This window comes from Monodelphis domestica, chromosome 2 (assembly GCF_027887165.1).
Source record: "Monodelphis domestica isolate mMonDom1 chromosome 2, mMonDom1.pri, whole genome shotgun sequence".
NCBI lineage: Eukaryota > Metazoa > Chordata > Mammalia > Didelphimorphia > Didelphidae > Monodelphis > Monodelphis domestica.
Window position 1 is genome coordinate 212505372 of NC_077228.1, and position 13702 is coordinate 212519073.

At 45.7% G+C, this 13702-nt stretch overlaps 1 protein-coding gene across 5 annotated transcripts in view; it reads right to left on the reverse strand.

Annotated features, from left to right (window-relative positions):
- LLGL2 (LLGL scribble cell polarity complex component 2) overlaps positions 1 to 13702 on the reverse strand; it is a 78036-nt gene that overhangs the window by 14497 nt on the left and 49837 nt on the right. For all 5 annotated transcript variants that reach the window (XM_056817142.1, XM_056817140.1, XM_056817138.1 and 2 more), the window contains exons 3-10: positions 10663 to 10760; positions 5839 to 5920; positions 5222 to 5337; positions 4537 to 4695; positions 3665 to 3827; positions 2745 to 2877; positions 2573 to 2627; positions 1619 to 1767 (exon numbers count right to left, since the gene is read on the reverse strand). In XM_056817142.1, coding sequence (XP_056673120.1) covers positions 1619 to 1767; positions 2573 to 2627; positions 2745 to 2877; positions 3665 to 3827; positions 4537 to 4695; positions 5222 to 5337; positions 5839 to 5920; positions 10663 to 10760 — 955 coding nt within the window. The remainder of the gene's footprint in view (positions 1 to 1618; positions 1768 to 2572; positions 2628 to 2744; positions 2878 to 3664; positions 3828 to 4536; positions 4696 to 5221; positions 5338 to 5838; positions 5921 to 10662; positions 10761 to 13702) is intronic.

Here is a 13702-nt window from a genome sequence, read left to right on the forward strand (position 1 = left end):
TGGGTATCAATTCTATATCTATATAACCTTGGGTAAGTCACTTAACTTTCCCAGTTCTGAATTTATTATATTATATGAACAATAAAAAAAAATATATATATAAAATGAAAGAGCTGGACTAAATGGTCTCTAAGGTCCCTACCAGGTCTGATCCCCAGTCAGTGGGAGGATATGGGCTTGATTTAAACCAAATGGTGGATTCACCACAAAGCAGTTTCTTCCCAACAGCCCCATGAGGTGAGGCAGATATCTAATTATTTTACAGATGAGGAAGCCACAGCTTTGTGATGTGGCCAAAGGAAGCTCCAAATCACCACCGCCAGTCTTCTGACCTCTATTCTAGCAGGGTTAAGTAGGGATGAAGGAAAGCTGAGGAATCCAGGTTTGCCACAAATTCAGGAATAGGGGGCAGCTGGGTAGCTCAGTGGATTGAGAGTCAGGCCTAGAGGCAGGAGGTCCGAGGTTCAAATCTGGCCTCAGACACTTCCCAGCTGTGTGACCCTGGGCAAGTCACTTGACCCCCATTGCCTAGCCCTTACCACTCTTTCTGCCTTGGAGCCAATACACAGTATTGACTCCAAGATGGAAGGTAAGGGTTAAAAAAAAAAATTCAGGAATGAATGCCCACTGCTCAGTTTTATTTTTTTGTCTCCTTGTGACGACTACGACACAAAGAGGGAGTCTTTTTTTTTAAACCCTTACCTTCAGTCTTGGGGGGTCACACAACTGGGAAGTGTCTGAGGCCAGATTTGAACCTAGAAGACCCGATCTCTAGGCCTGGCTCTCACTCCACTGAGCTACCCAGCTGCCTCCACAAAGAGCGAGTCTTGAAACCACTAGGTGAGATCTGAGTCTTGTTGTCCAGTCTTGCCTGATCGTCCCCTTTGGGGTTTTCTTGGCAAAGATACTGGAGTGGTTTGTCATTTCCTTCTCCAGCTCATTTTATAGCTGAGGAAATTGAGGCAAACAGGATTTTTCTAGCTAATAAGGGTCTGAGGCCAGATTTGAACCCAAGAAGATGAGTCTCCCTGACTCCAGGCCCAGTACTCTCTCCATGGCACTACCTAGCTGGTGACATATTGACTTTGTGACCCTGGACAAATCATGTAGCTTCTTAAATGCTCTCTATCAGTGGTGTCAATCTTAAATAGAAATGAGGGCCACTAAACCATCTAGAAGGATCCCTGCAGGTCTATCTTGACTTAGAAAACTACTTATTTGAAGGAGAGAAGGTAACAACTTGCACATTAATATTAATTATTAATATTAACAACTTCCTATATTAATGAAATTTCAGGTCCAGTCCCAAGCCCTAGCTTGGTGGATAAAGCACTGGCCCTGGAATCAGGAACGCCCGAGTTTAAATCAAGACTTTTTCTGGCTGTGTAACTCTGGGCAAGTCATGTAACCTCTGCCTGTTTCTTCAGCTGTGAAAAGAGGATAATGATAGCATCTCTTTCCAAGGGTTGTTGTAAAGATTAAATGAGATCATGTTTGGGCTTAATAAATGCCTGTCTCCTTCCTTCCTAACCTTTCTGTTCCTCACGGGGAAGCCCCTTTTCTCTCCATGTGTTGCCCCACATAGGAGATAAGACACCCAGAAAGAAGACCAGCCTACCAGAGTCAGCCTCTGTGAGGACAGTAAAGTCAATGACTCGAGAGGTAAAGTCAAATGCTGTCTCTTGGTTTCCATGAATCACTGAGATGCTGTGCCGATCTCCATAGCTGGCGCGAGGCATGCCACCCTGGAAAATGATGTAGGGAAGCCTAGAGTAGGGAAGAAGCCAGAAGACAGAATGAGTCACCTCAATCCCCCTAAGACTAGACACTGCCAGAAAGAAGTGGGGCATGCATCCAGGGCATGTATGGAAGCCTCACTTCACAATTTTCTGAAGAGTGTCCCCAAAGAAAGTGGACCATCTATCTATGCCCCATGATACAATTTGTCTCCCCTGTTGGAGAGAGATCCCTAGCTGGTGCTGGCAACAAGGACACAGTACTATATGCTCCTGTTTAATAATATTATTTTCCCCCCAAAGCTTGTTTATTTAATTTACTAATTTAGAATATCTCCCCATGGTTACACGATTCATACTTTCCCTTCCCTCCTCCCACACTGCTCTCATAGCCAATGTATGCTCCTGTTTAAGCAGGAATGGAGACCCGGGTTTTGTCTCATTCATTTTCTTAATTCATCCTCGCCCTTTCTCTTTGAACTTGCTATTTTCCAGAATAAAAAATCCTAGGGCTGAAAGGATGCCGGGCATGGGATTCCCAATTTATTGATGTTGGATGCCAGAGAATTAAAGGTTTATAAATGACTTGGGAATCCTTCATGAGGACTTCAATGCTCTTACATCATCTTCCTTTCCTCTTCCCAATACTCATTCCTCTACTGGGCTAGGGACCAATTGCTCCGGCTCAAGGTGGATGACAGACTGGAAATCATTGCTGATGTGTCTTCACCAAGCAGAAAGGTGTGCATTTGTTTAGGGAATACAGGTCATTTTCCACGAGTTGGGGAAAGGGAATGAGGAGTGGAAGGAAAAGGAGGAGAAACCCAAAAACATACCCTTTCCTGGTCGTCAGCCAAAAGATTTTAGAAATAGCTTTGCAAGGATAAGGACCTGGGGGTAAAAAGGAGAAATGAATAGGTTAGAGAACACACAGGTACACCTCACCAAGGATAGATTCATGTGTCTACTGATGCATTGAGGAGACCAGAGACACCCAGGCCTACTGACCGTAAGGCACTCGGCTTTGCAAGGGCTCAGGATGCTGAGCTTCACTGGACACTTTCCACTGACAGTAGCTTCCATCATAATGGCAGCTGACAATGGAACCCCCATCTCGTTGCCAACAGAAGTTCTCTAATTGCTAGAGGAAGAGAGAGGTGGAGAGGACATCAAATGAGTAGGCAGTTTTCTCCATCACCTAACCCCCCCCCCCCTTTCCACTTTAAAGATATTTATAGGGGGCCTCTGGGGGGCTCAGTGGATTGAGAGCCAGGCCTAGTGACAGGAGGTCCTGGGTGCAAATCTGGCCTCAGACATTTCCTAGCTGTGTGATCCTGGAAAAATCACAACCCCCATGGCCTAGTCCATACCACTCTCTTCTGCCTTGGAGCCATTATTTCTGTTATTCTAATTCTAATGGGATTCTATTATTAATTCTAAATGGAAAGTAAGGGTTTTAAAAAAAAGATTCATAAATATCAATATAGATATAATAAATATCAGTATAATTCTAAATTCTAATTCTAAATGGAAATATTTCTAAATTCTAAAATGGAATGTAAGGGTTTTAAAAAGATTTGTAAATATCAATATAGATATAATAAATATCAGTATAAATACAGATATAGAACCATAATATGACCCAAAAAAGAGTCAGGGGGACCTGGGTTTGATTCCCAGCTCTGAGGCCTTAGGCAAGTCATTCCCTTATATATGGGCCTCAGTTTCCTCATCTGTAAAATTAAAGGGCTGAACTAGATGATGTAAAAGTCCTTTCAGCTCCAAATTTTAGGAACCTCTATGAGCTCCTCTAGAGTGAGCAGAACACAGTTCTTAGAATATCAAGGGGTAGCTATTGGTCTATGTACTCTGCTCATGTCTATCCTCAGTCTTCAGTACAAGCCACAGCCGCATGGCATACCACCTACCTGGCTGCTTAGGAAGTGTTGCAGGACTCGGCTGTTTTGTAGGTCCCAGACAACGATAAGACCCCTGCTATAGCCAATCAGGATCTGGGAAGGGTCCTGGGGGTGTTCTTGGAGGGCCTCTACCATCTCGAATGCTCGCCAGTGCTGTGAATCCTTAGGCAACCTGGAAATGGGGAATTGACCCACTGAGAGAGGTATCTAGAATATTCAAGACTATATTGTGAGGGAGGGGAGAGGGAGAAGGATTGTGTTCTCTTCCCTTTAGGCGCTATTGATGCAATACAAGAAAATCCCTGGAAGCAGGGAAATCATTCCCTATTACCCTATAAATGCCAAAGGCATAGTGGATGCTTGTAAATCTATATTTAAAACTGTTCCTATATGTAGGACAATCTGTATCTTCCAATTCCCCAGACTGGAGGCCAGGCTCCTTGCTTTTCAAAGGAGGCAATGTTCTCCATTGCCCCAATAGGGTGGTAAAGCCATGCCCAGAAGCTGCAGGGGATGGAGTTGTGCTTTGGGGCCGGCCCAAAAACTAGACAAAAAGGAAAGGCATGTGGTGTCTGATGGCTAACTGGAGAGGAAATTCAAATCTAAACCTGTCCCCAAAAGGGGAAAGTCTCCATCTCTTTCCCCGTTTCTCCTACTAAAGGAAAGATCTTGTCTGATATTGATATCCAAGTTGCCTAGTCTCAAGACTGTTCATTGAATGAGCTTTACATCTTATATACATATACTCATCCTTCCTTCCTTACTCTGGCTTCCTGCTCCCTTCAAATGATACCATGCATGCATATGACTATCCACTCTCTCAGCAGATAAGCCTGGCCTCAGCCTCCTTCTGAGGTCTGCCAAGATTCAGGCTGGCTCACCATTGCAAGACAGCCTCCGTGCTGATGGTTTTGTCCTCTAGTATCTGGAATGAGGGCAGCTTCTCCACAAATACATTGCCACTTTCAGTGCCCAGATATAGCAGCTCTTGGGAGGAATGAGGAAGAATCACTGTGATTTGGGTGGCACTGGGAGCAGCCCTGCAAAAGGAAAAAAATCACAATTGTGGTTCAAGGGCTGAAATGCTGGATTGGATCAGAAAATATGGGTGTGAGGGAAGGAGGGGGCTAGTCATCTCTGTACTCAAAAGCAGTCAGGCATCTCCCCTTCCAAATTCCCTCCATCCCCTGAGCGTGCCATGCTTTGGAAAACAAAAACATCTGAGATGATTAAACAGTCAGGAACACAAACATATCACTTACTTGCTGCATGAAAAAACCAGACAGATGGCTGTGAATTCTGAAACCTCAATGCTTTTGACACCATGCTAGAAAAATGCAGCAGATACCTTCTGATGCCCTCGATGTGCACCAGTTATCCACTCGACTTGGGCAGCTCCAACTAAGCTGGCCCCAGGTACAAACTGAAGTCACACTCTGGACTCATCCAAAGATGGACCAAGCTCCCTGCTGGCCCCAGGGGTAGGAGACAAAGGGAGGGAGAATTTGGCCTTAGTGTCAAGGATCTAGAGAGGGGTAAAGAAAGGGCCTGGACCCTGGGACTTACCCCGGAGGACCCCGAAGCGTGGAGAATTTCTCTTCGTGCAATTCAGAGACTCCATCTCTCTGATTTAGGCTCCAGAGATGCAGACTATTATCATCCAGTAAGGTGATCAGCTGGCACTGAGGGGAGGAGGGAATGGATGTTGGTGATGAGATGGAGGTACCCTGCTTAAGTTAGTCCCTAGGGGTGGGAGGTGGGGAGGGCTAGTCATTTTAGATAAAACCTGGGGGGGGGGGGGATTTTTTGGTGTATCAGTTAATGACAGGGTTTTCATTCTTCAGCTTGTAAAAGGAGGTGGTACCACTTAAGTCCAAGGGTAGAGCCACTCCCAGTTTCCTCCTTTCTTTCAGCTTCAACAAAGAGGGTGGAGGAAGACCCTTGCCCCTGAGTGGATCATCTGAATTCCTTCTGGGCAAGGATTAGGCACTGAATAGCTGGAAATCTTTGAGGCAGTCTTGGTTTGGCTTTCTAAATCCTGCCCAGTCTGTCCCTGGTGCCTCCAGAGCTACAGCCTGAGCAACTGGGCAAAGAGGAGTCGTCTCCAGCGATGCCACCATAACCCACCCTCCTTGCCCCCCTACCCCGTTATCCCATGCTTAGTTCATATGTGGCATCCTCACCTGGCCAGGGAGGAAGTGGATTTGTACCACAGCGTTGTTCTCCCGGTGAAGACCCATGAACTCCACGCCAGGGGCACCATAGCTGGAAGCTGGTTTAGGAACAAGTTTAAAAGGAGAAGGAAGCCCCAATCCATTCCACCCAACTTCTAGGAAAGCTGATGAGGGGAGCTTTCTCCCTGCCTCACCATCCCATGTCTAGATGATAGAGCCAGGAAAGGGGTTAACTGTACATCTCTCTAGCTCAAAGACCATTTCCCCAATGGCCTTGGGTCATTTTATAAGGCATGGGGTTGATTCCTGGTCACACAGGTTATCCTGTTCTGGGTTTGAGGGGGGCCAGTTTGACTTCTCTGTCCTGTATCCAAAACAGACAAGGGCTTGAAGAAATGTTTAAAGTTGCTGCTGCTGCTGCTGGTCAAAGGCTCCTGGAGCCTAAAGGTCCAACATTCAAATGGAACACACTTAAGGGAGTATAAGAAACCCATGCCACCCCCACCCTAGCAGCGGCTTCCAGGCCAGGTCTGATGTATTTTTGGTTGGTAACCAGGATATGACCAGCCTGCTCAGGACTGGGTTGGTAGTGATTAACCTGGCAGAGATACAGGGCTGATTCATTGTGCACCAGGCAGGGCCCCATGTCCTCCCAACTGTACCCACCCCTCCCACTCAAACTCAGCAGGACTTGTCCTGTCCTGTCCCTGGCCCCATCTCCCTTCCCCCAACCCAGGGACCAGTTCAGATCAAATCTCATCTCCAAGCAGGAAGAGGTAAAATCCTCCCTGGAGGAATGAGGCATCTAGTCTAGAAGCCTTGGCGGTCTGATGGTTCAGGCCCGGAGACGGTATATGGAACTAGAGAATCCCTAAGGAACGCTTGCCCAGCCTTAGGCCATCACTGGTCCAGTGCCCCTTGGGGAAGGATTAGATTAGAAGGATTGGACCCCAGACCCATTTCATCTTCTGAAAAGACCCAGAAAGCATTGGGGAGGGGGACCCCAATATAAGTAAGTCTGGCCACTAAATCAATCTTGGAGGTTCTTAGAATGGCTACTTGGCCACTCTAGGTCCACCTTCTCCCAGGAGCCTGTGGATAATAATCAAAAGGGAATAACCTCCGAGTATATGGATTGGATCAGAAAATATGGGTGTGAGGGTCTAGGGAAGGCAGGACTAGGCAAGTCATCTCTGTCTGTACTCAAAAGCAGTTAGGCATCTCCCCTTCCAAACTCCCTCCATCCCTTGAGCATGCCATGCTTTGGATAACAAAAACATCGCTGAGATGATTAAACAGTCCTGATCAGTGCGGGGAGGGCAGCTGGGTGGCTCAGAGGACTGAAATCCAAGCCTAGAGGTCCTGGCTTCAAATCTAGCCTCAGACACTGCCTAGCTGTGTGACCCTGGGCACACTTACCTTACCACTTTTGGCCCTTACCACTCTTCTGTCTTGGAACCAATACATGGTATTGATTCTAAGGCAGAAAGTAAGGGTTTAAAACAACAACATGTGTCCTGCAGTTTGTTAAAGAGTGAGGATACAAAGACAATCCTTGCCCTCGTCTGAGAGGGAAATTCTAATAGCTTAACTACAAACATCCTATTTGATAGGCTTAGAGGTAAAGAAATGGCACCTTGCCCCAAGAACAACCCTCTAACCAAGAACGGCTCAACTCTCCTAGACCTTGGATACTAGATTGCTGGGATGAGCCCCAGATGTGGCTGTGACAGCAGCCAAGGCCAGTTTTCCAGGAGCCTGATAAAAATATATTGAAGTCAATTCATTGTATAGTGGATAGGATATCCTGGACTTGGAAGTCAGAAGACCTGAGTTCAAATCCAGCCCCAGACACTTAATAGCTGCATGGCCATCGACAAGTTGCTTCACCTCTGTCCACCTCAAGCTTCCTCTAGAATGGCCTCTAAGCTCCCTTCCAAACCACTTACTCTCCATACCACCTCCCTACAATCAGAGCTGCCTTTCCCTAGAGCAGTAATACCTAAAACAAGGACTGGGAAATGACCTCAAGGGGTCATGTGATCCATTGGAGGATGGGAAGACAGGCTTGGCTCCAACACAATCCCATCTAAATGAATCCCCCAACATTCCCCATGCCACCCGCTCTTCCCACGGCAGCTCTACAGAGGCCATTCATCATCCCCTGCCCAGGAAATCCCTTTGTGGCTCCAGCAGAGATGGCAGATCTAGGGTGAGTGACCCTTGCCTAAGAGCTCTTTTCATTTTGGATAGGGCAAGGACCGTGATCCGGATTGCAGATGGCACGACTGTCTCTCCTTCCCACCCCATCCACATCTCCAAACTCAATAATTCTGTGAATGGCATCATAATCCACCTGGGCACACAGGTTTTTGCAAACTCTACGCCACTAGCCAAATCACATCCATTCTACCTCCATATCTCTCCCTCATCACTTCTACTTTGGTCTTCCTGTCTTCAATGAATCCTCCTAAAGTGATTTTCCTGAAGCACGAGTTCCCTTAACTCAATAAATTCCAGTAGCTCTTTATATTGATTCTAGGATCAAATATTATTTTATAATGAACTAGGTCCTTTCAAAATAGCTTTTGGAGTAAGTTTTAAAATTGACCTAAACATTAGCACATGCATGTAATTGCTTTTCTTTTTTTTAAACCCTTACCTTCCATCTTGGAGTCAATACTGTGTATTGGCTCCAAGGCAGAAGAGTGGTAAGGGCTAGGCAATGGGGTTCAAGTGACTTGCCCAGGGTCACACAGCTGGGAAGTGTCTATGAGGCCAAATTTGAACCCAGGACCTCTCATCTTTAGGGCTGGCTCTCAATCCACTGAGCCACCCAGCTGCCCCCTATGCATGTAATTTCTAAATAATTATCCAGAATCCTTGGAAACCTGGGAATATAGGAGAAGGGGACCCCATTTGTCCAGCTGAGAACATCAGGAGAGCATGTCCTTCAGCACCCTTCTCAATAAGGGCACCAGATTATTGAAGATGACACTCAGGATTCTCAGTGAATCAGTCATATCTCTTTAATCTAAATTTAAACTATTGATCTTTGTTTTTGTTTTTCTTTGGGGAGAGGTGATGGCTTGACTCATGCATGAATTGGACTGGATTGAAGTGAGGCAGTGTTGTACAAAGTCATCAGTCTCGCTCTCTTTCCATCACTGAAGTCCAGTGGCAGGACAAAGAGTCTGGACGATGGGTGATGGGCTGGGATGCCATGGATGACCTTGGTGTCCTCCATGTCTGACTAAGCTCTACAAGCTCCACAGAGCCTGCTTCATGGCTGTTGGAACAAATGATTCTCCTATGTCCATTCCACCTAAGGAAGACTTCACACGCTTGAGGCAGACATCCCCTTTAAGGCACAACAACTCTCTGGGCCTGGCTCTCCATCCACTGAGCCAGCCAGCTGCCCCCAGAGATACTCCTGCTGTCTCTATGCCATGGAACCATGGAAAAAGAGCCCTGCAGAACAGAGGTGTCCAACTCTCACGAGGCCTATAAAACTCCTGTTCTTTCCAAACCAACCAGATTGAAAATGTTTAACAAAACAAACAAGAATGCAATACAAAATAGATAAAATTAATTTGTAACTTTCTAGCCCGTTGGGGAATCTGTTCCCAATTGATTTTGGCACCACTGCAGCAGAAAACATTAGACGTGCAGAGAGGATGCCTCAGAGGAGCTAGCTAAGTCTCTCGGTACTGAGCTCCCGGAACCCTGCGGCTTCATCTTTCGCCCGTCCATTTTCTGATGCTGCAGTAGTGCCAGCTCCCAACCACGTGCCAAGGGAGCAGGGCTACGAGCCGGAGCTCAGGCCCACCCAGCCTACTCTGGAGTACTGTAAACAAATCCTAGGAAAAGAGCAAGTGGCTCAGAACCCAGGAACCCTCTGCCCAGGTCACCATTCTCCTAAAAGCGGGATTTCCCTTAATAAATGAGTAAGCTCCTTCCAGAGAGGGGGACTGCCTGGAGATGCTGTATTTGTGTCACCAGCACAGTGCTTTGCACTTGCTTTTTCATTCATTCATTCATTCATTCACTCAACCATATGGAGAACTCCCAGAAGGGGGCCTCAGTCCCCTCAGACCCCTGTCTCCTCTCCCCCACTCATCCCAGGGTACCACCCATCTGAAGAACCCTACCTTATCCCTCAGTAGGGCAAATCATTAAAGCCTCCTAGAAATAGGATAAAATGAACTCAAGTTTAAAGTGCGGCGTCTAAGTAAGTGGATTTAAAGTGAGTCTATAAAATTCTACTTCCCCAGTGTGTGGTTTCACCTTAAACCCGCTGGTACCACCTTTACAGGCAGGACAGTCATAGCTGTTGCATTTGTCTCCCCAGGGCCCAACCAGGATGGAAACAAAAGGCTTTTCATCCATTCAAAGAATCAGGTTGGGGCAGGGGTGGAGAGCTATAGACTCAGGGTCAAATTGGTGCTCAGGGATCCAAGGAATCATTCAGCTTCCAGGAAAAGAGCCTTTCATTGGCCTTGGGGCTCAGCCCCCCTTTTCTCAGGTAAGCCTCCCCGTCTCCCACCCCAAGGCCATTGGAAAAGGTAGGCTTTGGGAGGAGGAAAGAAGGGGCTCAGCCCCCCTTTTCTCAGGTAAGCTGCCCCATCTCCCACCCCAAGGCCATTGGAAAAGGTAGGCTTTGGGAGGAGGAAAGAAGGGGCTCAGCCCCCCTTTTCTCAGGTAAGCAGCCCCGTCTCCCACCCCAAGGCCATTGGAAAAGGTAGGCTTTGGGAGGAGGACAGAAGTGACCTTCCTCAGAGTACCTTTGGGGATCCTTTTTGGGGAAAGGGGGCCGGCGTGTGAAAAGGATACAGCTTGATGGCTCCAGATCGGGTCCCGATAGCCATGATTCGGAGGTAGGGGCTGTAGCCCAGGGCACTGGGCTGGTGGGGAAAGCCATGCTCCACCGTCTGAAAAAGAGAGAGAATCTCACCAGTCCCAGGTAAGCAACTGGGCCACAGATATAAAAGAGAACAGTTCCCCCTTCCTGCTCTGGCTAGGGCTCACCAGCCGCGGCAGGGTTGGGCAGGCAGGACAGGGCACCAGGTGGCTGCCTGTTTGGAGTATTAGACGTGATGTCTGGAAGACCCGAGGGCTAGCCCGGCCCAGAATTCCTGGGGAAGTCACCCAGCCGGTCTCGGCTTCCCTTTGTCTTCTGCTAAATGGGGATCACAAGGGCACTACCTCACTGAATTGTGAGGAACAAATGAGATAACTGGTACAAGGCTTTGCAAGCCTTCAAAAAATGCTAGATAAATGTGATTATTAGTTTAATTCACTGCAATACAACAGGCATCTGGGCACCTGTTATGGAGGCAATGCACAGGAGGATAATGTAAAGATGAGCCAATACTTAGTCATTTTATATTAATAATTACATCAATTACTAATAGTCATCATCCATAACATTTTATTTTTTACATATCTCTAAGGGGGAAGCTAGATGACTCAGTGGATTGAGAGTCAGACCAAGAGACAAGGTCTTGAATTCAAATCTCACTTCAGACACTTCCCAGCTGTGTGACCCTGGGCAAGTCACTTCACCCCCATCACCTAGTCCTTACCTCTCTTCTGCCTTGGAACCAATACACAGGATTGATTCTAAGACGGAAGGTAAAATTCTCAAATAAATAAAGGCCTAATTTAGGAGGTAGCACTGGAGAGCTAGGGATTCCCAGAGGCCCAAGGCAAAGAAGATAGCATTGGGGTGGTGGTATTATTTGTTATTCATTCAATAAACACTTAATTGATAGTCCATACCTTCTAAGGAATTACATTTTTCAGTCTACACTTCCAGCCCAGAACACCACAAGGAGTAATGAAGTACACAAATTTGCTACTCATTATTAAAAAATTTTAATTTAATTTAATTTTAATTTAAAAAAAAAAAAAGACCCAGCCAAGTCAGGCCTGGCTGGGCCTGTATGGAGTCTCTACTGCCTGGAAAGTTGAAGATGGTGGATCTCTGGCATTGGGGGAGTTCTTGGCTATAGTGGCCTAAACCAATTGTTTGTAAGCACTAAGTTGGGATTTAATATAGTGAACCCCACCTCACTATGATCTCCAAAATCCCTTCCAACTCTAAATCCTGGGAACACCTGGGAATGGTGGGGCCAAGTGCATGATGCACCATTTAAAAACAAAACACCAACTTTTAATTTTTTATGTATAGTGGGTAACCTGACTTTTGGAGGACTGAAACTGTCATCTTTTCATTTTTCCAAACCTTTGCCCATTGAACCCTAATTTCACTTTAAAAAATATTTTATTTTCTCAATCACATAGAATAATTTTTAATAAACATTTTCAAAAATTATAAGATCCAAATTGTCTCCCCTTCTTCTTTCTGAAGAAATTCCTAAGCAATTTGATATAGATAATAGTGTATGATCATGCAAAACATTTCCATACTGGTGGTATTGAAAGCAATGAAACCAAAACTCTGAACCACATCCATCTGACTCGACAGTTGTTTCTCTGGAAGTGGATAGCATTCCTTGTCATAAGACTTTCAGAATTGTCCTGGATCCAATGATACATGTATAAACCAATCATATAGCAAATTGCTCATCAGCTCCAAGAAGAGGGGAGGGAAGAGGAGTAGGAAAAATCATGAATCATGGAAAAATGTTCTAAATAATAAACCAATTAATTTAAAAATAAAATTAAAATAAGGACCATCCTAGATCATTGTGTTGCTGAGAGTAACTAGGTCTTTCACAGTTGATCATTATACAGTCTTTTTTCAAACCCTTATCTACCATCTTAGAATCAATCCTACATATTGATTCCAAGGCAGAAGAAGGATAAAGACTAGGCAATGGGGGTTAAGTGACTTGTCCAGGGTCACACAACAGGGAAGTCTGAGGCCAAATTGGAACCCAGGATTTCCCTGTTCTAAATCCACTGAACTACACAGCTAACCCCCCACATTATACTGTTATACGTGGTCAATGTTCTCCTTCTTCTGCTTATGCCACTCTGAATCAGTTCATGCAAATCTTTTCAGGTTTTTTTTTAAATCATTTTGCTTGTCATTTCTTATAGTACAATAGTATTCCACCTCCAACAGGCACCACAATTTGTTCAGTCATTCATTCTCCAACTGATGAACATTCCTTCAATTTCCAATGCTTTGCCACCATAAAAAAAAAGCGGCTCTAAATATTTTTGTACAAAGAGGTTCCCACCATCTTTTTAAATCTCTTTGGGATACAGATCTAGAAGTGATATTGCTGGATCAAAGGATATGCAATTTTATAGCCCTTTGGGCACACCTCCAAATTGCCCTCTAGAACGGTTGGCTCAGTTCACAACTCCACCAACAATGCATCGCCCTAATATTTTAAAGAAATCAAATGCCAAAAGAGAAAATGGGGCAGAGCCAAGGTGGTGGAGAAGGTACAGGGACCCATCTGATTTCTAGCTGATTACCCTAAAAAAAGCAATGATATAATGCCTCAAAACCAATTCTGGAGCAGCATAAATCACTAAAATATAAGGTGAAGTAATTTTTCAGTCCGAAACAACTTAGAAGGCCAGTAAGAGGAATCTAGCACCAGCGTGAATGTAGAGTTCAATGGGCCAGGGCAGGCCTTACCCAAGGCAAAAAGCCTTGGGCACAACTGAAGCATCAAAAGCTTCTGGAACTCTCAGCCAGATGATAAAGGGGGTTGGACAACTGGTTTAAAATTCTTCTCCCATTGCTCATACCCAGAAGTAGGTCACAGCCTTGGGGCACAGTTGCAGGGTAAGGAACACCAGCATACACCGGCACTTGCAGCCACAGGGGAGCAGGGGACCCTGGTCACATTTCCAAAGGATAAAAGATGCTTAGGGTTTCTGACAGACA